Below are 25,901 nucleotides of genomic sequence, written 5' to 3'. Positions count from 1 at the left end.
CTGATTGAATTTGGTACTGATCTATTAATATTGCTGTGGATTTTACTGCAGAATATATTTTTGAATGTTTACTATAATTGTTAATAATATTGAGTTAAAGATATGACATTATACGATCAATTTTATTTTAAAATATTGGTAAAATACATGACAAGAACTTATTTTAAGAATATAATTAAATGAATTAAAATTTGTATTTTTATTTGTATGCGCATAAATCAAATATTATAAAGCATATGTTAAATAGAGCAAATGTTATTAAAATTATTTAAGAGGGAGTATAATTTGATTCGATAAAGTACAATATATACATATATTATTTAATGTTTCTGTTAACTCGTCAATATTTAATGAAGAGATTGACTTATCACAAGTAGGAAACTCTTCTATATCTCTATTTGATAACAAATTTACAACACCTGGCGGTATCCCAGCTGTTGAAAATATATTAAAATATGGTGCTAAAATACTCGAAGTTTTATTATAACACAATTTCCAAGAGTTAAAGCAAACGTCAGATGACAGAATAAAGTACTTTCATCTTTATTGATAAGAGTAACGATGCCTTTTGCCGTATGAATATTACTTATCTCAAATTTTTCATCTTGATAACAGGATAGTGTATTTTCAAATGTCTTTAAATATTGTAGCCATTCTTTTATTTCCATTGCAAGTTGAAATTTGCTGAAAAAAAGGAATGTGTTACTAAAAATATACTAAATACATAAAAGATCATGACTGGTATTCATAATCGAACCTTACATTTAAAACTATCTTTAAGTACTGTCTTAAGATGGCATTAATCTACATAGTCATATTAACATTTGGGGATTCTAAAATAAAATTATCGATATTTTTTTATTATAAAATATTGAATTACAGAATTTTAAATTTTTTTACAAAATTAAAGTATGCACAAAAATGAAGGCAACGATCGATTTTATTTCAATAAAAAAAAATTGACATGTTAACATGATTTACTTTTTGCTACAACGACTGTCAGCTGACGACAATATTTGCTTAAAACTAAACTTCTACAGTTTATAATATGCAGTATATGTTTATAATAAAATAATTGCCCTCTAACGATAACATGAAATATTAATGTTACATCCCATTGAAACTAACAATAAGATTAGAAGTTTGAAAAAAAGATATTCTTTTAAAAAAAAAATTTTTTTGTCATAAAATCTTTGAAATTGTTTTATAAAATTAAACATTCTTTATACAATCAAAGTTTGCACAAAAATGAAGAAAACAAAGGGCGATTTTATGTTAGTAACAAAGAAATTTTAATGCATAACAAAATGTGTTATTGATATGAAATTGCTTTTTGCTTTCTTTATTTTTGTGTGCATTTTAAAAGGATTTGGAATTCTGTTAAGATAATTCAAGGATATTTTCTAATGAAAAATGTTGGTATTATCGACTTTGATCAAGTTTGACGGGCACTTCAGCATTTCCTTAAGATATTATTTGAAAACGGTTTTAAAATAAGAATCGACTATAAATACCGATCATAGGCTGACATATAAAAGTATACAAAAATTTTATAATATACCCATTACAATGTAATGCAGTTGAAAGATTGTTCAAGATTTCTATTCTAGAAGACATAGGTAAAATTCTCCAATTTTTACTTGCTTTCTCAGCTGATTTTTTGCATCTGTTTAAATCCTCCCTACACAAATTAATTAAACAAATTAAATATACATAATATATGAATTTTATTAATTTCTTAAATCTAAAAATTGTTGCAAATTTAAAAAGAAAATACATTTATACCATGTTGTCTGTGCACATATATTGTTATCATATATCCAATACGTTCCCTTTACAGGTATTTGCCACTTGCCATCATAAAAAAGATTGTAAACTGAACTTGTACACGTGTCTAAATTTATTTTATCTCCTAAAGTTTCAAATGCATTAGAAATATTCGACTGAAGCAAGTCGAAATTAGATTTTTTTCTGAGAGGAAATACGATACCATTACAAAATTCGAAGTTTGCATTTATGAATGTAACATTTTTCTGTTCAAAATAAGAAATTGTTTTAATAAGATTTTAGACAATTCGGTAATTATATTACATCATTTCAATTGTATTACATACGTTTAATTTCATTGCTAATATTTTTGCAGCTACAATATCTTCTAACCATATAGACATTAAACTTAAATTTGGGAATTCTGAAAGATCTTGAAAATCTTTTGAAATGTCCAATAATTCTTCCATTGAATGAAATACAACAATGATCGAATCCACGATTGGGAAATAGTTAAAACTTTGTGTTAAGAGCCATTGAAATTTTTTTTTTATTGATTCTTGAACCATAATTCTATGTACTTTTAACAGGAGATAAGATTTAATCTTTAAATAGCTAATAAATGCATACAAGTCTGAATCTTCGAACACAATCATTTTAGTGATGTACTCTATGTAAATTAAAAAAATCATGATTATAAAATTAAAGAAAAATGATTAATAAATTAAAGCATTATTTTCTTAAATAATTTAAATATATTTACTTGAAATTAATGATTTATAAGGTGCATTGTGACATTCCATGTAAAAATTATTGCTAAAAAATATTAATATTTATCAAATATTAATGGATGTCAATTTTAATATAATAAGAATTTATATATAATAGTTTAATATCATTTAAAAATATATTATTTTTATTAGGAATAATTACATTATGGCTATTTCTAAAAATGATGAAATGTGCTTTTCTTTGGATGTAATAAACATTACATATATCATATTTATATCATCAACACTACAGAAATTATCTAGAAAATAAGAATTTCTTTATAAGCAATTTGACATGTGTTTCTCTCATTGGTATATTTTTTGTATACTCTCTAAATCACAATCGGTAAAAACTTGATAAAATCAGTAAAAATACACTTTCAGTGATTGTAAATGACTATCAGTGATATACTTACAATGATTTACTGATTATCAATCAATAAAATAAATACATGGATCTTTCAATGACTATATATATACTAATTCTGAAGTGAAAGTGACTGAAACAGTGAATCACTGATTATCACAGTTGTAAGTATGCGACTGCATACTTATAACTGTCTGCCAGTGAATATCCACTGATTATGATTTAGAAAGTAAATAATATAAAATTAATAACACTGATAATATTATAGTGTGACAGTTACCAACCACAAAAATATTATTGTATCGAACTTACGATTAAACATCATTTTTGTACTGACACTATATAAGTATTCAAGAAGATTGGTAACTTCATCTATATGATCACAAGCAGATTTAAAAATAGATAAATTTTTTTCTATTATAGACGCTGTTTGAGAGAATCTATAAATGCCAAATGTAAAAGAATGTAAAAGAAGATATATCAACAAAAATTGATTACATTTTTTAAATAATATCTTTTAACTTAAAATTAAGTATTTATTTACCTATCTGTAAAATTGTTAACATCCTTAATTTTCAATTTGAAGTGTAAAGTGGATATCTTTTCTAATGCTTCCTAATAATTAACATAAAAAATAGTATGGAATATTTTATCAAAGTGAATATAAATCAAGTTCTCTGACTACACATATAATTTACATTCATACTCACCCGTTTGTCGATCTTATATTCTAAAGCTACATAATATTGATTTATAATTTCAATTCGTTCAGACATTCTACTGATATTCATTATTAATAAATTTTTAATGATATTAAAAAAGAAATGTGATCGTTATTTTTGCACAGTAGCAATAACAACGGACAAAAACAAACTCGTACTTGCTAATAACACTATGAAGATCAAAAGAATAGATATCACGTGATGAAACGGCATATGTAATGTGTGTATATTTTATGAAGATTTTTTGTTCCAATTTTAAATGCTATATATAAAGTATTCCGAAAAATAATTTGGATGTTTACTTTGCCACTGTGTTTTTTAGATATTTCTTAAAATTTTATTATATTCATAAAGTTTAATAATTAAGAAACTTTAATTATTAAATCCTAAAATTGTTGCTTAAAATTTCAAAGGCAGTTGAGTGATAGTTTAATATTTAATGCTTGGAATACGCGAAAAAGTGTTAAAGATACTTATGACTCAGAATTACATCTGATAGTTTGGTTTTTAAATATTAATTCTATACATTTAGCAGATTAATTAAAACTTAATTTCATGCTAAGTTATAAATTATTTAAACTTAATGAAATTTAAATTAAATAATAAGAAAAAAAAATTATATTAAGGACAATAAATTATGTATGTGCATGTGGTTAGAAATTTTTCTTTATTATTGCTTTTGGCAATTGTTTTTTTAATTAAATTAATTAAAATTGTATGTAGAGATCTGAAATAGATAAAAAAACATGCCGACTAAAAAAAATCGCCACTTCTTATCACTGTGTTTCTTATATCATGATTTCTTATCATTCAATCTCTCCTCTTCTTCTTGTGCAAATCGATTTGTTGTTTAATCGGATTGTTTGATAACCAGCAACGCCACTCGAAATATTTTTTTACATCAAAAAATTTGCGTATATCATAAATAAGGGGACGTACCCAAAAGGTCTAATCAGGTCTAAGGCGTAGTCTACAATGAAGACTTAAGCTTTAATCCATAAGAAATTGACTAATCACAATTGAGTATTTTTATAAAAATCGACTGTGATTGGTCAATTTTTTAAGGCTTAAAGCTTAAATCTTCATTGTAGACTACGCTTAATGTACGATTACGGCTGATTACGGCTGGTTCGCAATGACATGCACGACTACCGCAATAGCGACATCTCGGCTGCATTCCGAGGGTACGTTCCGTTTTACGCATAATACGCATGATGCATCGTTCATCCTTGTTGTTTGTCAAACGTTAAACAAGGATGAACAATGCATTATGCGCATCATGCGTTGAAACGGAACGCAGTCCGATATTACTGCCAGTACTGAAAATCTATAGTTTACGTCACATACACTGTATAGAATTTCAGTGAATATCGGAACGCAGTCTGGATAAAACACTTAAGATGTGATATGATCTAAATGTGTTTGTTAAGATAGGTTAGATGGGTATAAGACGCGGTGTCATAGTCAATACAATAGTTATTTAAATAAAGGAATGAGAAGAGGGAATATCACAATGGATTTATCGACTGTGCCACTTGTGGCAGCCACTGCTGCGAGCAGACAGGTTATTGCGACTATGCTGAATCCCATGAAGGTTTTGCCAAGCGATAATGGCTTGCCAAGGTATGCATTTGCTCACATTTTAATGGACTTAAATAGGTTTTTCTAAAAGTATCATCATAATTAATTTGTAAACAAATTATACAAGGGACTGGAGAGGCCTAGCACATCAGTTGGAGCTCAGCACAGAACTTATGTCACTGCTAACATCACATTCTGATCCAACAATACACATATTGACATTGTTGGAGAAAAATCAGAAAGATATTACAATGAAAAATTTTCAAGCAATGATGGAGCAGATGGACAGATGGGACATTATTGATGACACTGAAGCTTTGTTTCGTATGTACTAAATACACAAAAAACTTGTATATTTTTTGATAGTTAAAAAATATATATAAAACAATACAAATATAAAAATGGATACATTTAGTGGGAGAAGCAGTTTCAGCAGTGCTCAGTAATTCCTCATTGGTTTTAGAGACAATAAAGAACTAGAGATAAATATTAATTATATCAGAAAATTATTGAATGTTCATTGAACTGCTTTTTTATTAAACACTCTTCCATATGTACAATTATTATCACTGTACAATTATTATCAATTATGAATATAGTTGCTAATATGAGTCTTCATCTAGTGTGTAAATAAAAAAAATTATAGCTGAAGATTTATTGATTGTAGAAAGTGATGCTGAGAGATATTTGGAACACCAGCAAAGAGCTCAAATGTCAGCAGAGCCAATAGATGAGTGTGCTGATCAAAAAATACTTACATTTGGTTTGTTATAAATAATTCATAATACTTTAGTTCAGATCATTTTCTGCAATACAATTATTTTTATGTTGTATACATGATTATGTAACATTTATGTATATGTTCCTCATAGGTGATATTCATAGGCTAAATCAAGGTTTAGAAACACAATACTACGATGCATTTCTTTTGTATGCAGAGGAGGATATTGATTTTGTGAATGAGATGATAGAGAAACTTGAGACGCAATTCAAGCTGAAGGTATTGCAAATAAATAAAATCTTATATTATTTATATTATTTTATTTATTTCACATAATTCTTGCCTTTCGGCTTAGGATGGCTAAATAAAATCTTATATAATATATAATTTCTTTTTACAAAAGTTCTGATAAAATTAAACTGTGTTATTGCTTTGTAGCTATGTTTGAAAGATCGAGATTTGGTCGTTGGTATAGAATTCGAGCATGAAGCGATAATGAAGTTGATATCCGAACGATGTAATAGACTGCTCATTATAGTATCACCGAATTTTCTCAAAAGCTCGGCAAACAAATTTTTCTTGAACTATACTCAGGCTCTAAGTATTGGTATGTTATGTCTCTTTAGAATTGTATCAATTTACAATAGATATTGTAAGTGCTGTATTCTAACAGATTGTATTTTTCCTTAGAAAAGCGACAGAGAAAAATTATACCATGTATATACAAAAGATGTGAATTGCCGTTTCAATTAAAATATATATCTAATTTAGATTATAATCTCAAGGGATTAGACTTTTGGGGCAAATTACACAATTCTATACAAGCTCCAAATTCTTTTGGCACAAGGTAACGTAATTCTTTTGGCACAAGGTAACGTAATTCTTGTTTAATTTGATTCATATATAACAAATTATTTTAAGAACACACAAGATAATATAATTATTACTTTCACAGCAGTTCAATTCAAGAAGGAAACAACTTACAAGAAAGTACAGAAATAAAGAAAACATTACCTGATAAGTATAAAGATATAGTTCACATAACTCAAAAAACAAATGAAAAAACATCAAAATATCCACAAGAGAATGAAAGTTGTGAATCTATCATGAAAGCAAGTGATACAAAAACTCTAAATGTTAGTAGTAAAAAGAATAAGACATTGTCACGATGGGAAAAAATTACCTCAAATTGGAAAACAAAGCAAAGCAAAGAAAATGATCAGTTAACTACAGAGACAATCGTTCAAAATTTGCCATCACTAGATAATTTAGACAGTTTAAATTTATCTAGTCCTCATGAATATAAGAAAAAGAAAAAAAAATTATTTAGTAATTTTACAAAGAAAAGAATTGCTCTAAAAACCTGATGACAAAGTAGTGATTTTTGTACAAGGATTGTATACAAAATTCTATATTATATACATTTCTGTGTGCAAAAGGAAGTATATTTAAATATTTGTACACACACACACACACACACGCGCGCGCGCAATAAGTTTAGCAAAGTACATATTCAAAATATATAAGTTTTACATACATGACAGTCGTATATATTACTAGAAAAAATTGTAAAATTAAGAATAATGTAGTTTTGTTACTGATGAATTATTTTGTATATTTTGCCTTTCTGAGATTATCAATCTGATAATTGATCTAAATATTTATGTATCAGAATTAATTAGTAAAATTAGTTTTCTAATATGTATATAAGAATTATATGGGAAATTATATATGTAAATTTTATAATATATAAATAATATAAATTTATATATACACATGCACATTAGATAATATGAAATTAATTAATGTTTATACATATATATACGTTAATTAATATATATATATATTTTTTATATACATTTATAAAAAATATAAAATGCGCGCGCCCGCATAAGCGTATATGTCAAGATATATATATATATATATATATATATATATATATTTGTTCTTATATCATTAATATGACATTGATTAAACACAATTGATTTAGTGTTGGCTGTTCATGCATAAAATATAATTAATTTACATTTTGCATACAAAATAAAGTATAAATTTCGTTTTATATGACATTTATATAAATAATAGATATTATTAAAAATTTATTTTATTACAAATAAAAAATTATATTGTTAAAAAAATTTTTACTATTATATAGATTGTTATTTTATCAATGCTCAGGTAATATATATTTTAATAATTTCTCAACTTAATTACTATTTTTCTGTTATTCAGTTTATAGTAATTTACATTTCTTGTATTGTTTACGTGAAAAAGATATAAATCGAATTTTAGCGATACCATAGCCGTGATTTAGCTGTGTTTAATATGACGTGTCTATAAAATGTGGATGTTAAACTACATAATTAATTTTTACAAATCCTATAATATAATATCCATGATTTTGTGATTGTCTTCTACGTTATGAACAGCAGATCTATTTTGTAACAACAATTTCAGTAGCATTACGATCAATTACAGAATAAACTTGCAGGAGTGTAAAATGGCTGGATTAGATGAATAAAGATTTCATCAATAAAAGTAGATCAACTTGTATGTCTAGAGACCTGGCTTGTTGATTTTAATTACTAATTTTCACGTGTAATGTTTTTTTCATTATTCTTTATTTGTTTTGTATAATTTAAATTTAAACAATACAATTTATTAACAATAATACGTATAATACATTTATTATAACAATTTATATATGTATAATAGTAAAATATAATATAGCAATTAATGATATAAATATTGTACATGCTCTCTATTTTTTTTGATTTACAATAAAATATCGTTAAATTAATGAAATATATATACTGCAATTAAACAGTTGATATACAATTATTTAAAAAATTACATGGAGGTGTTTTAAAAATTTTATTAATTTCTTAAAATTATACTATCCAAAAGTATTCGATCGTGACATTAAAAGATTAATATTTGAAAGATTCTTGAAAAATAAAACGACAACCCTAATCGTAATTATAAATCGTGGCCGCTCCTTCGGGCTTCTCTCTTTGATTGATAATACATAATTTCTTTATCAATAGAACCAGAGAGAAACCTGAGAGCGGTTATCGCGTCGTTAGGTGTTTTCATCCATCAGCGCCTTTATATGCACAAAATGTGCACATTGAATTATGTAGTCAAATATCTATGAATCCCGTAGGTAATTTGCATGACTTTTTGGGTCTCTTATATGCTATGTCCACGTTTATTTGGTTCTGTTTTATGCTATACCCGTAAATTTTACAATTATATGCATTCATATTTTAAATCTGTTTTATGCAAATGTGCATAATCGTCTTCTATAAATGTGCAATACCACATATACATGATATAAATTCAAATAATTGATTTGATAAAAATGTGCTCACCGATTGCTGTCGCTGCTCCTGCTGCTGATGTTGCTGCTGCTACTGCTACATTCTTTTTCCGGAATACCGAGTCGCTCCATGGATTCCGCTTTCTAGCTGCTGACATCATCCTGCTATTCTCGAACCGCACATTAATAACGATCGCCCGATACTTTATTCGGCACTCCCGATATTATGGATAATATATCATACACGAGTAAAGCGTAAACCGTGCGCGAGAATTTCACTTGGCGACCTCTGTAACATACGATCTCGCATGGCTCGCGTTTCGTTTGTTAGCGCGACGGCACTCTAAACACAACCCCGTACCTGCGCACAATGAATTCTGAACGCGAGACACGCACGGAGTCGACGGAACGTCCGACCGGCGCTGGAGTGGCGTACGTGACTGCTGGCAGGCAGACTCGGCGGTACTCGGCGCTAGTCGGCGCCACTCGGCGGTTGACTCGCCGCGCTTGCGCCGAGTAGCGCCGAGTCACCGTACGCCGCTGCCGCCGCCATGTTGCTCCGCGCTCCAGCGCCGGTCGGACGCATCGGACGTTCTGTTGACTCCGTGCGTGTTCGCGTGTTCTCTTCAGAATTCATTGTGCGCAGGTACGGAGTACGGTGTTGTGTCGAGAGTCGTCGCGCTAGCAAACGATACGCGAGCCATATAAGATCTTCCGTACAGAGACAGTATTCATGTGTAAAGCGCGGCATCGTGCGTTTGCGGGTTCCGAGTGAAGTGTTCGCGTGCGCATTCGAAGAAAGTTTGAAGAGGATACGTTCGATAGAGTATCACGAGTGCCAATTGAAGTGCTACTAGTCGTCGTGCGAACATATAAAATTCTCGAAACAATCAATTTGTCTCCGTTTGTCGTATCTCGGCGCGTAATTTTTATTCAAACGGTTTTCCTCGACCTGCGTTTCCACGAAGTTACGTGACGTCACGCCACTTTTGTGCCATGTTGATTTTCGTCGCCAATCAGACGAGCCGTCCTTTTCACGTATTTTTTCAAATGTAACGGTCGCGCCAAGTGAAATTCTCGCGCGCAGTTTACGCTTTACTCGTGTGTCGTGTGTGATATATTATCCGTAATATCGGGAGTGCCGAATAAAGTATCGAGCGATCGTTATTAATGTGCGGTTCGAGAATAGCAGGATGATGTCAGCAGAAAGCGGTATCCATGGAGCGACTCGGTAAATATATTATTTTTTCAAGTGATACATTTCTTTACCTGCTTTTGTGTTTGAGTTTAGGAATAATATTTATCACATTTTCAGAATCAAAACCGGAAAAAGAATGTATAAGCAGCAGCAGCATCAGCAGCAGAAGCAGCGACAGCAATCGGTGAGTGAATTTTTATCAAATCAATTAATTGCATGAATTTATATCATGTATATGTGGTATTGCACATTTAGAGAACACGATTGTGCACATTTGCATAAAACAGATTTAAAATATGAATGCATATAATTGTAAAATTTACGGGTATAGCATGAAACAGAACCTAATAAACGTGGACATAGCATAGAAGAGACCCAAAAAATCATACACATTATCTACGGGATTCATAGATATTTAACTACATAATTCAGTGTGCACATTTTGTGCACATAGAGGCGTTGATGGATGAAAACACCTAAAACGACGCGATGATCGCTCTCAGGTTCCTCTCTGATAGAACATAACACTTGAAAAGAGCTCTTTTTGTACGATATATGGTATACAATGTTATTTTTTATTTCCATCTGTTCATTATTATCCGTCGGTTACACGACATGCCGTGTGGTGCCGAATGCTCGCGCATTCAGCTTGCGACCGACGTCACGAGATAGCGGCACGGTCGCGCGAATTGTGGCAGCCCTTGCGATTTATTCCCCATTTTTAGTTATTTTCTAGTTTCTTTATTTATTTGTTATCAAACTAATTTCAAGCAATTTATGTTTCTTAGATACTAAAAAAAGGAATGTTGTTTATTAAAAAAAGAAATTATTTATTCTTTTGTAAGCTTGATATTAGTAAACACGTATAACTTTACAAAGTCTATTTATTTCATAAGTATAAGATAAATTAGGGAAATCATTCCCATAACTGGTGACCCCGACGTGATAGAAAAGACAAGCCTGTCAAAGAATCGAGTTTACGTTTTGGCTCTCCTGACGATTGTCGTGCACGAAATTTGAAATCTTTCTTCGAGATGCCTGTTGAACGTTCTCCTGTGTCTTCTCCTGGGACATCGACTGAACAACCTCAAGAACATCTGCTTCTGGAAACGAAGGATCAACATGATGTTAACCGGACTCTCTTTTCTGATCAACATTCATCAGCTATACGAGGTGACACCCAAGAAATTCACTCGAATGAATTCCGTCTTTTGAAATTGCCATCTTTTTGGCATAAACAACCGAAACTTTGGTTTGCTCAATTGGAAAGTGAATTTTTAATATATAGAATTCGTTCTGATGATGTTAAATATAATTCGGTTATACGTCACCTTGATGAACAAGCTTTAGTAGCTGTTGCTGAGATCGTTGAAAATCCTCCAGAGCGAGATAAATATCTTTATTTAAAAAATGTACTTATAAATCGATTTTCTGATTCTGAGGAGAAAAGGTTACGTCAATTATTAGCTGGAATTGAATTAAATGATAAAAAGCCGACGGAATTGCTTCGAGAACTTAAACAATTAGCTGGAAATGCTATTTCTGAGAATATTCTCCATTCGATCTGGCTTCAAAGATTACCTCTTAGAGTTCAAGCTACTTTAGCTGTTGTTGATGAAGCTCCTTTAATCAAGCTTGCTGAATTAGCTGATAAAATTTTGGAGAGAGATTCGGGCTTACAAATTGCCGCTGTAACTTCTACACCTGAATCTGGTTCCTCTAGTTTAGCTGATTTGGAGCGTAGAATTTCCGCTTTAGAAGTTAAACGCTATAGAAGCAGATCGAGATCTAGATTTAATTATAACAAGAGATTTAGATCAAATTCTCGGAATAAGTATTTCAAGAATGATAAATCTGATAAATCTGATAAATCTGATAAATCTGATAAAGTGCCTACTTGTTTTTATCATAAGAAATTTGGTGATAAAGCTCAAAAATGTACAATACCTTGTGCTATGTCTAAAGCTTTTACTGCAAATCCGGAAAACTGATTTTGCCGTTGAGTCATGAGGCAGATTGTGACGGTTTACCTTGTAGTCGCCTCATTGTTACTGATAAAACTTCATTACTCAATTTTCTTGTCGATACCGGAGCTGACATTTCATTGATTCCTAAAAGATTAGCTCAGTTTTCTCAATCTTCTTCATCTTTTAAACTGTTTGCTGCTAATGGATCCAGGATTAATACCTATGGAGTTAAAACCTTAGTTTTAAATCTTGGACTGCGCAGAAATTTTAAATGGAAATTTTGTGTCGCGGATATTCAACGTCCTATTTTAGGAGCTGACTTTTTGAGTCATTACGGGATTTTAATCGACATCAAGAATAAAAAACTTTTAGACAGTGTTACTGGATTGTCATTTAAAGGGAAACTGTCTAATGTTAATCACTTGTCGATTTGCACTACTTCTCCTGACTCACCTTACCATAAAATCCTTGCAAGATTTCCTGAATTAACGCATTTTGCACCTTTGACTTCCAACAAGTTACATCAAGTTGAACATCATATTGTTACAAGAGGACCTCCTATTTCTGTTACTCCACGAAGACTTTCTCCTGAGAAGCTTAAATTTGCTCGTGAAGAATTTAACCTTATGATTGAGCAAGGTATTTGTAGGCCTTCTAGTAGCTGTTGGTCTTCTCCACTGCACATGGTCCCTAAAAATGATAATTCCTGGAGACTTTGTGGAGATTATCGTGCTCTTAATGCTATTACTGTTCCTGACCGTTACCCTCTCCCACATATTCAAGATTTAACAATGGGATTACATGGTAAGAATATATTTTCTAAAATTGACTTGGTCAAGGCTTATTATCAAGTTCCTGTTGCTGCTGAAGATATACCTAAGACGGCTGTAACCACTCCTTTCGGTCTTTTTGAATTTCTTGTCATGCCTTTCGGACTATGTAATGCTGCTCAGACTTTTCAACGTCTTATGAATATTATTCTTGCTGGCTTAGACTTCTGTTTTTGCTATTTAGATGACATTTTAATAGCCTCTAATAATGTTGAAGAACACTTTGAACATCTTGAAATTCTTTTCTCTCGTCTTAAACAGTTTGGTATGACTATTAATTTATCAAAAAGTCTTTTTGGCCAGTCTGAAATTTCCTTTCTTGGCTTTTTAATTTCTAATCAAGGAATCAAGCCTACAACAGAGAAAATTAAAGCTATTATTGATTTTAAAAAGCCTAAAACATTTCTAGACTTACGAAGATTTTTAGGAGTCATTAATTTCTATCGCCGGTGTTTAAAAGATGCTGCTAAACATCAAGCTATTTTGACAGATTATTTAAAGGACAGTAAGAAGCGTGATAGAAGACTAATTATTTGGACACCTGAAGCGGAGGAAGCTTTTCGTTTTTGTAAAGAAGAACTTACCAAGATTACTACTTTGACTCATCCTGTTCCTGCAGTTCCTCTTATTCTTTCTTGTGATGCTTCTGATTTTGCTATTGGAGCGGCCTTGGAACAAATTATTGATGGGATTTCCAAACCGATTGCCTTTTTCTCTAAAAAATTAAATGATACTCAATGTAATTATAGCACTTATGATAGAGAGCTTCTTAGTATTTATTCTGCTATTAAACATTTCAGATATCTTCTTGAAGGACGTGAATTTATTATTCAAACAGATCATAAACCTTTAATATTTGCCTTTCATCAGAAGATGGATAAAGCTTCTCCTCGGCAAATTCGTCAACTGGATTTTATTGCACAATTTTCCACTGACATCAGACATATTTCTGGAAGAGATAATATTGTTGCTGATTTATTTTCAAGAATTAATGCTATTTCTTTGCCTGTCATTGTTTCTCTTGAAGATCTTGCTAACTGTCAAAAGGAAGATGAAGAACTTAAATCTCTTTTTAACAATTCTTCTCTTAAGCTACAAAAATTAATTCTTACTGGTTCAATTTCACCTATATTTTGTGATTGTTCCACTGAGAATATTCGTCCTTATGTTCCTTTACGTTTACGAAGAAGAATTTTTGATATTGTTCACGGTTTGGCTCATCCTAGTGGTAGAGCGACTTTAAAACAAATTCAACAAAAATTTGTTTGGCCTTCAATTAAAAAAGACATTAAAGAATGGTCAAGATCTTGTCTTTCTTGTCAGCGTTCCAAGATTTCAAGACATAACAAAAATTTACCTGTCAAGATTTCTGTTCCAGATCAACGTTTTCAACATATACATCTTGATTTAATTGGACCTCTTCCTGTCTGTCAAGGTTTTCGGTATTGTCTTACTATGATTGATCGGTTCTCCAGATGGCCTGAAGCTGTTCCTTTATCTGAAGTCACTGCTGATATTGTTTCTACGGCCTTTTATTCACACTGGGTTGCAAGATACGGTGCTCCATTTACAGTCACTACGGACCAAGGTCCTCAATTTGAAGCTGCTTTATTTAAAGCTCTTACTAATCTTATTGGCTGTGAGCGTGTCAGAACTTCTGCTTATCATCCTGCTTCTAATGGAATTCTGGAAAGATGGCATCGTACCTTGAAGAGTGCTATCATGTGTCATGCTAAGAATAATTGGATTGAAGTTTTACCCTCCGTTTTACTTGGACTTCGGACTTGTTTTAAAGAAGATTTACAAGCTTCTCCTGCTGAAATGCTTTATGGATCTACTCTTCGTTTACCTGGAGAATTTTTCATTGATGAAGATTTGCCTGCGGATCCTGAAATTTTTATTGAAAAACATAGAGAACATATGAGATTGATTAAATCCAGACCTACTGCTCATCATTGTAAAACTACTCCTTTTCATCATCCTGCTTTGTCTGATTGTTCTCATGTTTGGCTCAGAGAAGATTGTTTAAAGAAATCACTTCAACCACCTTATTCTGGCCCTTTTCGTGTTGTTAAACGTGTTAATGAATACCTTTTTACTATTGATATTGCAGGTAAAATTGTTAACGTCTCCACGGAACGTCTCAAACCAGCCTTTTTACCCAAGGAAATTCCTCTGGATCATCTTGCTGTTTCTTTTCCTGCCACTTCATCCATTCCTTCAGTTTTGCCTTCTCGACCTTTAAGAACATACTGTGGTCCCAAGAAGAAAGTTCGTTTCGCAACGTAGAACGTCGCTGGGGAGGGAGTACTGTGGCAGCCCTTGCGATTTATTCCCCATTTTTAGTTATTTTCTAGTTTCTTTATTTATTTGTTATCAAACTAATTTCAAGCAATTTATGTTTCTTAGATACTAAAAAAAGGAATGTTGTTTATTAAAAAAAGAAATTATTTATTCTTTTGTAAGCTTGATATTAGTAAACACGTATAACTTTACAAAGTCTATTTATTTCATAAGTATAAGATAAATTAGGGAAATCATTCCCATAGAATTCCCGCGTGGCGTCGCTCCCGTACGCGCCTGATCGGTGGCGATCGTGGAATGGGATTCCAATATGGCAGCCGTCGTGTTAGCCGCACAAGTCAGTGTCGCGGAAATGTTTTGAACTCGCTGAGCAGGCAACCGCGACGACCGGCCGACGTGCGACGCATAGGTTAGTAAGGCGATATGTAAACGCGCCGGCCGCTTTCCGCGGACGGTCGACCGATGCGCGTCACGCAAAACCTCCCCCGCGAGTCCGGGCCGTCTTCGCGCGAGGACGGTCGCGCGCGCGTTTTTCCCCGCTGTCCGCTGTTGCGCGCGCGATTCCGCGCCGTTTATCGCGCTCGCTGCGGGACCGATCCGGGACCGATTGTCGAAAACATCACTGCGGTACGGCGCGCGAGACGAGTCCCGACGAGAAGGGGGAGGGAGGGGAAACGAGCGGTTTTCCGTTTTCTTCGCGCGACTCCGCGCCGCGCCGCGCGTCCAGGTCCGCATTGTGTACATTTTAACGACGATGTGCGCGTATCTGCGTTTCTGTCAGTCGCGTTGATCCCACGCGATCGTCCGTCTCTCTTTCTCTCTCTCTCTCTTTCTCTCCCCCGCGTCTTGCTCCGTTCTTACTCGCGAACGCATCCTCGTCTCGTCTTCGCCGCGTCAGGTGTGCGACTGCCATAGGTGCGTGTGTGCGTGCGTATGCATCTCCCGTTGCTCTCCGCGTATTCGTGTGTGTGTGCGTGTGCCTGAGTGACGCGTGAATGTGTACGAATTTGTTTTGAAAATGTCACTCACGTCTGTCCTCGCCTTTCTCCCCTCTTCTTTTCCTACGTGTCTCTTTCTCTCTCTCTCTCTCTCTCTCTCTCTCTCTCTCTCCTGTTATATGTCGCGCGCGCGGTCTACTGTCGCCGCCGCGTATGCATGCATGCGTGCGTGGGTGCGTGTTTGGTACGTGTTGTTTGGGCGTCAAGAATCCCCGCTGGTGGTCCACGACGACGCGTCTTCCGTCAACCTGCCTCCTGCGACGACGGTGTGCATCCTGCGCGGGACCACGTCGCGGATACCCGCGGGCATCGTGACACCTGCACCCGGCGACATTCGGTGAGTCCACGATCTGTCTTTTATTTCAGCTTACTTTCTACTGCCCTCGCGACAGGTGTCTCCTACGAATACGAAACGTGCCTTGAAATCGCCTTCGTCCCTTCAAACATTTATGTCGTCTAAAAATTTGACGCAGATATTACATAAAAATATCGAATGCCTTTATGGTTTTTTAAAAATCGGCTTTAGTTGAAAAAATAATACCATCCCTTCTGTCACATTTTGTATAAGATTCACTAATAATTAACGTAATAATGACAGATAACATTGATAAAATTTTTATTACAATGTTCCCATATGTACATTAAGCCTTTTTGAAAAGAAACTAAGGATTTTTTAAATTTTCTTAATGTCAGCCAAAGTTCTTTCTATCGCAGAACTGTATCATATCATAACTGCAAATTATTAAGAAAATATTTTCACGATTTTGTCTTGCTTCAAATAATCGCAATAATTTGTATGATTAGATTAAAATTAAAATTTTGCTGGGAGAAATAAATTGCGTTAAAATCCCCGTATTCATCAGAACGCGATGTTATTCAAAATCATATGTGAATTATTTATGAGTACATAAATTGCCTGTGAATGCGGTTAAAACAAACTGTGGCATATGACATATAAAAATCTGGAACTCTGTAATTTACGGTACGTTTGATTATAGTAAATACGTTTATTAATGTTTTGATATAAATTTATATTAACTTTAATTTTTTTTAATGGATAATTAAAATTGAGAGAGAGAGAAAGAGAGAGAGAGAGAGAGAGAGAGAGAGAGAGAGAGAGAGAGAGAGAGACAGACAGAGAGACAGACAGAGAAAGATGAAATTCAAAATCATGTTAAAGAGCTGCTAATCCCGCAATATAAACTGTTATTTATTTTAAAAAGAGATGGCACATATTTAATTACGTATTTAAAGAGAAGAATGCTGGTTATGAGTGATTCTACGTTCTCATCTACAATTTATTTAAAAAACTTTGAAAATATTGTTACTTTTTTAAAAATCTTCCTAAAATAAAACGTCTGTAGTTTGGCAGACTCGTTAGGAATGTCAGAAATAATACCTCGTATCTTGAATTTTAATATTATTTCTACCATTACGTTGAATATTATCAAATTCTATTTCGCGATTGCGTGCTTAGTCAATCTCTTTTCTTTCGGCATCGTTGAAATATCGCAGACGTACAATTATGCTGCGGAGAACGTGGAGTAATGAACGACTCATTCCGAAGAGTTGCCGTCGTATTTTCATTCAACATTCGTATTGGATTCTGCTCCATTCCGAGCATTATCCCGAATTGTATTGCGCCGAGTTTAATTCCGTTTCTCCCTCTGGTCCAAGATTTTATATTCTGTTCTCTGTCTGAGCTTAGATTCATTTTTATTTCTTTTACAATCCTTTCGATCTGATCAAATACATACAACTCTCTTGTTTGTAAAAGGGTTATCAAAGTCTTCTATATGTCATTATATATCTATATAAAATAATTACAAAGAAAATATTCTACGGGAGATATTTAGATGTATTAAAAATATTTCAATATGAAACATAACTACATAAGATAGTTTTATAATCTTATAAAAGACAGTTTTCGATGTTATTTTCATATCTTGATACCTTCGTACATGTATACAATGATGAGAAGATTTATATTAAAAAGGCTGTATGATTCCATGCAAAAATAAATGTATTAAAACCGAAAGTGTTAAATCTTTGATATGAGAATTTATTAATTTAATTATATTAAATAATTTTTCCAATATTTCTTCACAAAATAGTATTCACTTCCAAAATCTTGAAGAATTTTTTAACATAAGTTTTCTCAAACAGTTTTTTTCAAATGGAAATATTTTGAAAGAATTAAACATGAACATAATATTTTATTCGAAATATTTTGGTATTTTTAATTTGCTAAAAATTAATTATATTTTGCGTTGCGGAAATATCCTGCTGTTTAGCGATAGTTATTCGCTTCCGGTTACTTTGATACGTATTTACAGAGAAACAGATATGATTTCATGACACACGCTTACGCGTATTTTATCGTACCGTATTTTATCACAATCCTTGAACATGATATCTAGAGTTTTTATTTCAAGTATGTTAGTGATATAAAGTTACAATTATGCGACATGCCGCTGAAAGCTCGTATATCAATGTAAAGGTATTAAAACATACGTATATTGTAAAAAAATTTTTAGTCGGTGGTTTTTAACACTTGACTATAAATGTTTAATTTACATTTCAATTTTGAATCTATTGGACAACATTACTTGTATATGAAATAAAGATTATTTGATTGTTATATATATATAAAATCGGACATTAGCAAAGCTAGAGGCTGCTTTACAAAAGTTTCTTGTTTATGATAGTTTGGAATACATTAGAAGATACGCACGATTGTTTTCATAGTTATATAAATTATTTGACCAGTTTGAAATTATTTCTCTTTGAGAAATTGATTAGAGAAGGTCATGGATAATACTTTAATTGTTAAAGATTATAAATAACGTTCAAGTTTTTAAATTTTACGAGATTTATATAAAATTAATTTAAAAGTGTATTTTTCTATGCATAATTGTAATTCTGTAAAAATATTAGTTTTTTAGAAAACAAATAGATTAGTTTTCTATAATAAACTTGTATTTCTTGTGTAACAAATTAGTTTTTCTTAATACAAAATTAAATTTATATGCAATAAAAAAGTGGAAAAAGATAATAAAATTTTAAAATAAATTGTCTGTTAAATTTTTCATTTTCTATATTTTGAGTAATTGAATTAGCGTAATGAATTTATCAAAATAAGACTAAAGATATACATCTAAAGAAATCTAATTTAATTCAATGTCACAACAAAGACAAGTATTTTACTATGAGACTGTTATTACTTAACTGGCATAAGAATGGGTCGAATGTAATTCTGGCACGTTATTTTCTCTCGTATGTATTACGGAAAAATATATGTACACACACTCCATATACACGTGCACACATACATACACAAACTACACACACAAACTAAATTCAGTTTACTAGTAAATCTTGCCAACCGTAAACAGAGTAACAGACCTGACGACTAAACTATGATGAGAACGTAAAATCTTCTAAATAATTTATGATCTCAAAAATATCAGAGCATCTATTGCGTTTTAGAAAGGAAATTATTTATTTGCTAACACGACCGACAATAAAAATAAATGTATCAATTCTGGAATAATCGAATTTTTATGTAGATCTCACGAGAATTCTCTCTGTTCAACAACATGAAACTACGCAACAATGAGCTCACAATTTTTCTCACTTTATCTCTGTTTGCTCGCCGGTAAGATTCTATATAATTGGCTGCGCATTGTGCAAAGATGCTGAAGCAAAATTGGAGCACGTACGTTTGGTACGTACTAAGAAACTGTTATTTTCTGAAGTTAAAAATCTTTACATGATACTTGTATGAATTAATATTAACTGGCTTTTATTTTAATAATGTGAAAATATTTTATTATAAATCTTATTGAGAGCGTAAAATTTTAGAAATTATAGAAATATTTTAAAAATTATAGATAAACCATGAATTTCTTTGATATTGTATGTAATATTATAGTATTTAATATAGTATTATAAAAAAATTATAAGTTTATTAAAATTATTTAAATTTAATGTGTACTAATGAGGCAATTTGTACATGGTAATTATTATTTAGTTTATTCTTATGACTTTAAATAAGAAACGTGTCTTATTATTTTTAAAATTATGCTTCTAATACTAATTGTGAGATACATTTTGGCACGCGAGTGCATATTTGTAACTTGTAGAATAAAAGTTAAGTAATTTCGGAACTCAGTTGCTTACACTCTGTTTAAATATATCTTGTGTCGTGTTTATTTTATAATGAATTTAATTGTACGTTTTATAAAAAAAAAAGTGTAGAAACGACTGTTATTATTAAGCCTAGGAAATTGTCGTTTTGAAAGAAAACAATGTAGGCGAAATTTAATTTCCACGAGAGCAGTGAAAAAAAGAAAGTGTAATCAAGTTTGAAATGTATAATCTCATGAACTGTCGTGTTACGAGCGACTACGCCAACTTCAATGAATACTGAAGGAGCGATTTCGAATTTCTAACAACTTTTTATTGTATTTCTATAATTGTGTTTCGTATTTCGATTTGCTGTCGATCAGTTAAAATTATATTTGACACAAAAGAGTTATTTCCCGCACGACATTCTATATACATGCGATACTCGGCGTGCTATTTTCAAATTATATTGAATAATTACCAGAATATGATATCGATACATCTTTTTTAGTTTTACTTATCTGATTCTTTTTCCGATAGCATTGCATTGCAAGAAAAAATACCTTAAGTTGGCTGACTAACTTTTCGTTTGTTATACGTATTATATAGTGTTTGATGGAACAATTCTCTCGTTACTCAAATTATTTGTATAGGAAGTATTGATTGTGTACAAGCTTTACATGAATTGTCTATATGAAACTTATTATATATGAAGAATAATTTATGCCGTTAAAAAGTGAAAAAGAGGAAAGTTAACTTTTCGAACATATATAGTTCTGCCTTCACAGGACTTTCGAAATAAGTTAGCAGTTTAGTATTACAACACATATAAATATTATAGCACGCGATAGTAAATTATATGAAAGTTTAACCGATATCACTTCGAGGACAATTTCGTAGTGTAAATGTACTAGAGACACGCGAATTTCAGCATGCTGTTGATTCATGAAAAGTAAATTCTCACTTCTTAATATTTGCACTTCAAATTATATTGCTATTTCCACGTCTTATTTATCGGCACAGATGCTTCGACATTAACAATACGTGCCAGTTTTTGCATTCGACAGCTACTGCTCTTCATTTATCTTCATTTTCTATGCAATTCATCATGCTTTAAGATGGATAACAATATCCTATTAGACTTAATGTATAATTTTTTTTGCAAATGATTGGATCTTTATTTTTAATGATGACTGATACATTGAATGGACACGATGACGTACGAGTATATACAATAGATAGAAATTGTAGGTAGTATTTTATCGCAGAAAACGAATATCTAATTTAAATGATTCTTGTTAAGTTGTATAAATTGATTATTGAGATATTATTAGATTTAATTAAATGATTGTGTTTTTCTAATAATTCTATACACTAAGTTATGATGTGTGTGTGTGTGTGTGTGTGTGTGTGTGTGTGTGTGTGTGTGTGTGTGTGTGTGTGTGCGTGTGTGTGTGTGTACATGTATATATATATATGAAATATGCTCTCTAAATTATAATCAGTGAAAAATTATTGAAATCAGTGAAAATACACTGATTTCAGTGGTATATTTATAACTTGCCAATCAGTGAAATTAAATGTACTGATTCTTTAATGATTATACACTAATTTTCGAATAAAAATCACTAAAAGTCAGTGAATAATTACTAATTATCACAGTTATAAGTATACCACTGCAAATCAGTGAAAATACACTGATTGTAATTTAGAGAGTGCGCTTGAAAGGATAAATTAACGTGTTGTCTACACATCAGCTTGGCTGTTGTAAAGTTTTGTTTTTCTTGAAAAAGCAATTTTTCTTTTACTATAACCTCATCAAACGATCTCGTGGCAACAATTTTTAATTAGGTCAGGTGTGAAATTTACACCATAATGGATCTTTGCACCTAATCTCGAGCAAACAGTTCCTCGTTCTTCTCTGCATTTTCATGGTCGTTGCATTGTTATCATGTTAACGTTATATCGCGTAGTGTAGTTTGGAATGTGAATAGGAAGTACACCGGGAATGTTGCTCATATTTCTTGGAACATAATTTATTAAGATGTACCGCTCAGCGCGTTACCCTAGAATCTTCGAGTGTCTAAACTATAATTCTCCATCCCTCCTTATGTATTTCATGTATACGTGCACTCGATGTGCATGAGAACGTAATGTGCCGCAATAGATTACGCTTGTCTTCTGTATCTTCAAATTTATTACTGATATTATCGTGAAATACAGATGTTTCAGTTCTGTACACCAAATTGACCAATAGTCGTGCTAAATTATGTCTTTTTTTTCGCTGTAGAAATAAATTATAACTCTGTTAGGAAGGTCGATATATTTTCAATATTTTATTTTACTTAATTTATTAATTTTTGTAAGCTTAGAAGTGGCTTATTATAACACAGACAAAAAATAAATCTCAACTCTACAATCATTGTCTCATATATGTATAGCAAGAATATAAAATCTTTAAAGAATTTAATAACTCAAACAAACATAATTTGCTCACATGAATAATATTTTATATAATTTGATTGAAAAAAATATATTTATCTTTATTTAAAAATAATTTTTACGAGTGGATAAGAAAATATATTGGACAGGGAATAACAATATCTTTAAATCAAGAATTAGAATTTTTTAAATAATATTTAAATAATATCATTAAAACAATCATATATTGTGTTCTTTAGACGACTATTATAATATTGAGAAAAATATAAATATTTTGCTGAAATTAAAGATTATCAAATTTTTTCAAGATTTTATTTTCTTGTTTATACGTACAAGATAATAAATGTTAATTTGACATTAATTTTTTCTGCCTATATTTGAGAATTTATTATTTATTAATTTTTTCTGACATTAAAAAAATATTTGTCAACAAATATTTTGAAGAAATACTAATGCAATAAGAAAAACGTTGTAAAAGCTTTAAAAAATATTTTATCTGAAAGTTTGTTTCTAAAACTGTACGGCACGCTTTAGTAAACTTTGTTTCAACGAGACGTGATTCTAACGCGTTAGTATTCACTCGCGAATTATTGCCGCGTTGTATCATTCTTTAATGTATTCTATTGTATTCGTATACATCAGGCGTAACTTGATGTACTTTAGCATAGTTTAACGAAGTTTGATTGCGATCTGTTATGCCGGTGGCTAATGAAATATTCGTATCATTAAAATCTTTATACGCAGTGTTATATCTCACTTAATTCTTTTTTTTATGTGACCTTTATAGCCAAGAAATTGCCAAAAGAAACGGGTTTATCCATGTCTTACTGCCAAATGTAGAATAAAATATGATTTCGTCGAACCGTTCCTCAATGCAATCGTATACCGGTTTTGGCACCGAAAAATTCGTGATCGTATATATAGCTTAGTCGAGTAATATAAATTTTTTGATTATATAATACGCGAATTGTTTTTCGCTTCAGGAGTTTTTATAGGTATGTCATCACGGCACTTTCTTTCCGTCTATTTTTGTTCATTTGTGGCCGTGTTTATTAGGCAATCTTCATGATATCGTTGAGCCTTTTAAAATTTAGATGGTTTTTTACACGCACGCATTTGTAAATTTATATTACACACTTAAATGAATTTAAATGTCAAAGATTGTAGTGTAATTTATTGTGTAACAGTAATAACTTTGTTTATATAATCGATGTTGTAGAGCACTAAAAATCTACGTATCTTGTGCCAATTATCGTGAATTAACGCAGATCATTTTTGTATGTTTATGCCAATAAAGTTTATATTTATAAACGTCAATTATACCTGTTTTGTAAAATAATTACGGGTTGATACTCGATAAATCATTCTTAAAATTAATATAGTTAAGAGAGATTGTATAAAGCATATTTTTTAGAATTATTCAAAAATATCGAAACTTTAATTTTTTAATTATTCAGAAAGTTTTTGTTTTATGATTGTTTTTTGCGTGTTAAATTACGTAGAATGTAAATTGCTCGATTGTAAATTAAGTAACCGAGCTTGAGTTATTTGGATAACTCCAATATTTTAATGATATGTTTGATGGGTATTACTAATAAATTGAAACAATAAATAAGAGGAAGCATTATTTGTATACCTATATCTAGTATGAAGAAAAAATATAAATTATAGAGTACAAATTATCTGTAATTTCTATAAAATTACTGGTTTTTAATTTACAATTGGCTAAATTGCGAAAATATTCGAATTGCACAAGCTGCTCTTTTGGCAGAAACTATGAATATTAATTTTTTTATTATGTAATTGATTCTATCAGAAGTGATTAACACAATACATCGTATATTAATAAAATATTGATTGTTTATATTATTATCCTCTTTAGCAGTAAATTTAGAAAATAAAAGTACAAAGATAACTATAACTCATCTGATTTGATGATCTGATGAATTCAAATGCTCTCAAGCATAATAGAAAATCTGCAATTATAGTCAGACGGTAGCTACCGTCGACTTATATATCCCCGAGGTATTTAGATATTACTGCACTTTTTATGATCGCACTCGAGTCATATTTGTGGGAATACCTTTATCTCGCCTGACCAACGCGGGTTTGCAGAGGCGATAGTAATATGCAAAGATGGTAACGATCCGAGGCGGCGAATATATTACACTAGGGTTGCAGGTTACACAATTCCTCCATCCGGAATCGGTGGATCAAACTATCTTGGCACCGTTCCACTCTGGGCTTCAATTTCTTGCTTCGACTGTGCTTGCCAAAACTGTGCCATAGATTAACGCATTAGTCGTCAATATCAGAGCGTAATGCCTCTTCGGACGCGAAAAGAAGTTCGCATGAGAATAGCGAGAAAATTTTATATAAAAAATTACTGTGTAGATAGTAGAATAATAGCCATGGATCATAAGAAGAAATTTTAGAGAGAATTATATCATGAGTAGTGTAAACTTTATATACTATTACATCTTGAAAAACATAGTAAACATTTTTATAATTTCTTCCTTCGTCCGCACTTACTGCTTACCATAGTGATTTTTGATATATAATTTTCTCTGTAGCTTTCTCTTTTATTGTTTAACACACATTTTAATAAATTTAATAAATTTATATATTATATATTTAATATATTTTTGATTTATTTTTAAGAAATAAAAACAGATTTTTGAGGATTTTATTAAAGTGTAATGAGATCGAAACTCGTAAAGAATTACGAGGAAATTAACTTTTAATAATTTTTTTTAATTAACGAATTATAATTCTTAAGATGTA

General features: G+C 31.3%; 4 protein-coding genes across 7 annotated transcripts in view; 3 read left to right on the top strand and 1 right to left on the bottom strand.

Moving 5' to 3' along the window:
* Positions 1-103: 103 nt before the first annotated feature.
* On the bottom strand, positions 104-4,795 carry LOC114254698. Of its 2 annotated transcripts, XM_036282479.1 has the most exons (8): positions 3,615-4,220; positions 3,449-3,519; positions 3,217-3,344; positions 2,115-2,191; positions 1,991-2,033; positions 1,786-1,912; positions 1,562-1,681; positions 104-684 (listed from the first exon to the last, which is right to left on the bottom strand). In XM_036282479.1, exons 1-8 carry the CDS (start codon positions 3,693-3,695, stop codon positions 462-464), a joined length of 870 nt encoding a protein of 289 aa, XP_036138372.1. In that variant the 5' UTR covers positions 3,696-4,220; the 3' UTR covers positions 104-461. The 2 variants fall into 2 exon arrangements, with proteins under 2 accessions (XP_036138372.1, XP_036138371.1); XM_036282478.1 differs by lacking the exon at positions 3,615-4,220 and adding an exon at positions 4,566-4,795 and having other exon boundaries at positions 1,786-2,033; positions 2,115-3,344.
* A 186-nt stretch (positions 4,796-4,981) lies between these two features.
* Positions 4,982-7,366, top strand: LOC105833799 (myeloid differentiation primary response protein MyD88). Of its 2 annotated transcripts, none has more exons than XM_012675797.3 (7): positions 4,982-5,249; positions 5,335-5,531; positions 5,875-5,970; positions 6,080-6,207; positions 6,367-6,535; positions 6,619-6,775; positions 6,887-7,366. In XM_012675797.3, exons 1-7 carry the CDS (start codon positions 5,119-5,121, stop codon positions 7,293-7,295), a joined length of 1,287 nt encoding a protein of 428 aa, XP_012531251.1. In that variant the 5' UTR covers positions 4,982-5,118; the 3' UTR covers positions 7,296-7,366. The 2 variants fall into 2 exon arrangements, with proteins under 2 accessions (XP_012531251.1, XP_012531250.1); XM_012675796.3 differs by having other exon boundaries at positions 4,986-5,249; positions 6,884-7,366.
* Positions 7,367-15,837: 8,471 nt separating this feature from the next.
* LOC105834534 (neurocalcin homolog) overlaps positions 15,838-25,901 on the top strand; it is a 182,345-nt gene continuing 172,281 nt past the window's right edge. The window contains exon 1 of the mRNA XM_036282870.1: positions 15,838-15,958. The gene's annotated coding sequence lies outside the window, so the exon portion shown is untranslated. The remainder of the gene's footprint in view (positions 15,959-25,901) is intronic.
* LOC105834535 (neuronal calcium sensor 2) overlaps positions 15,860-25,901 on the top strand; it is a 169,412-nt gene continuing 159,370 nt past the window's right edge. Inside the window, exon 1 of one of the 2 annotated variants that reach the window (XM_036282869.1) lies at positions 15,860-15,958. Coding sequence is in view for 1 of the 2 variants with exons in the window: in XM_036282867.1 (XP_036138760.1) it covers positions 16,705-16,884 (180 nt within the window). In the remaining variant the exon portion in view is untranslated. Of the gene's footprint in view, positions 16,885-25,901 lie in introns of both variants that reach the window. The other variant, XM_036282867.1, reaches the window with a different exon arrangement.

Source organism: Monomorium pharaonis, chromosome 2 (assembly GCF_013373865.1).
Source record: "Monomorium pharaonis isolate MP-MQ-018 chromosome 2, ASM1337386v2, whole genome shotgun sequence".
Classification (NCBI taxonomy): domain Eukaryota; kingdom Metazoa; phylum Arthropoda; class Insecta; order Hymenoptera; family Formicidae; genus Monomorium; species Monomorium pharaonis.
This window is presented reverse-complemented; position numbering and strand designations above follow the sequence as displayed.

What these genes read in the sequence shown, in the direction of transcription:
- LOC114254698 (XM_036282478.1), bottom strand. Translation starts at nt 2,459, where the DNA reads ATGATTTTTTTAATTTACATAGAGTACATCACTAAAATGATTGTGTTC. An exon ending in TATTAGCAATGAAATTAAAC is followed by an intron (nt 2,034 to 2,114) that starts GTATGTAATACA and finishes TATTTTGAACAG; the next exon opens with AAAAATGTTACATTCATAAA. An exon ending in ACTGCATTACATTGTAATGG is followed by an intron (nt 685 to 1,561) that starts GTATATTATAAA and finishes CCTTTTTTTCAG; the next exon opens with CAAATTTCAACTTGCAATGG.
- LOC105833799 (XM_012675796.3), top strand. Translation starts at nt 5,119, where the DNA reads ATGAGAAGAGGGAATATCACAATGGATTTATCGACTGTGCCACTTGTG. An exon ending in TCAAAAAATACTTACATTTG is followed by an intron (nt 5,971 to 6,079) that starts GTTTGTTATAAA and finishes TGTTCCTCATAG; the next exon opens with GTGATATTCATAGGCTAAAT. An exon ending in CCAAATTCTTTTGGCACAAG is followed by an intron (nt 6,776 to 6,883) that starts GTAACGTAATTC and finishes TTACTTTCACAG; the next exon opens with CAGTTCAATTCAAGAAGGAA.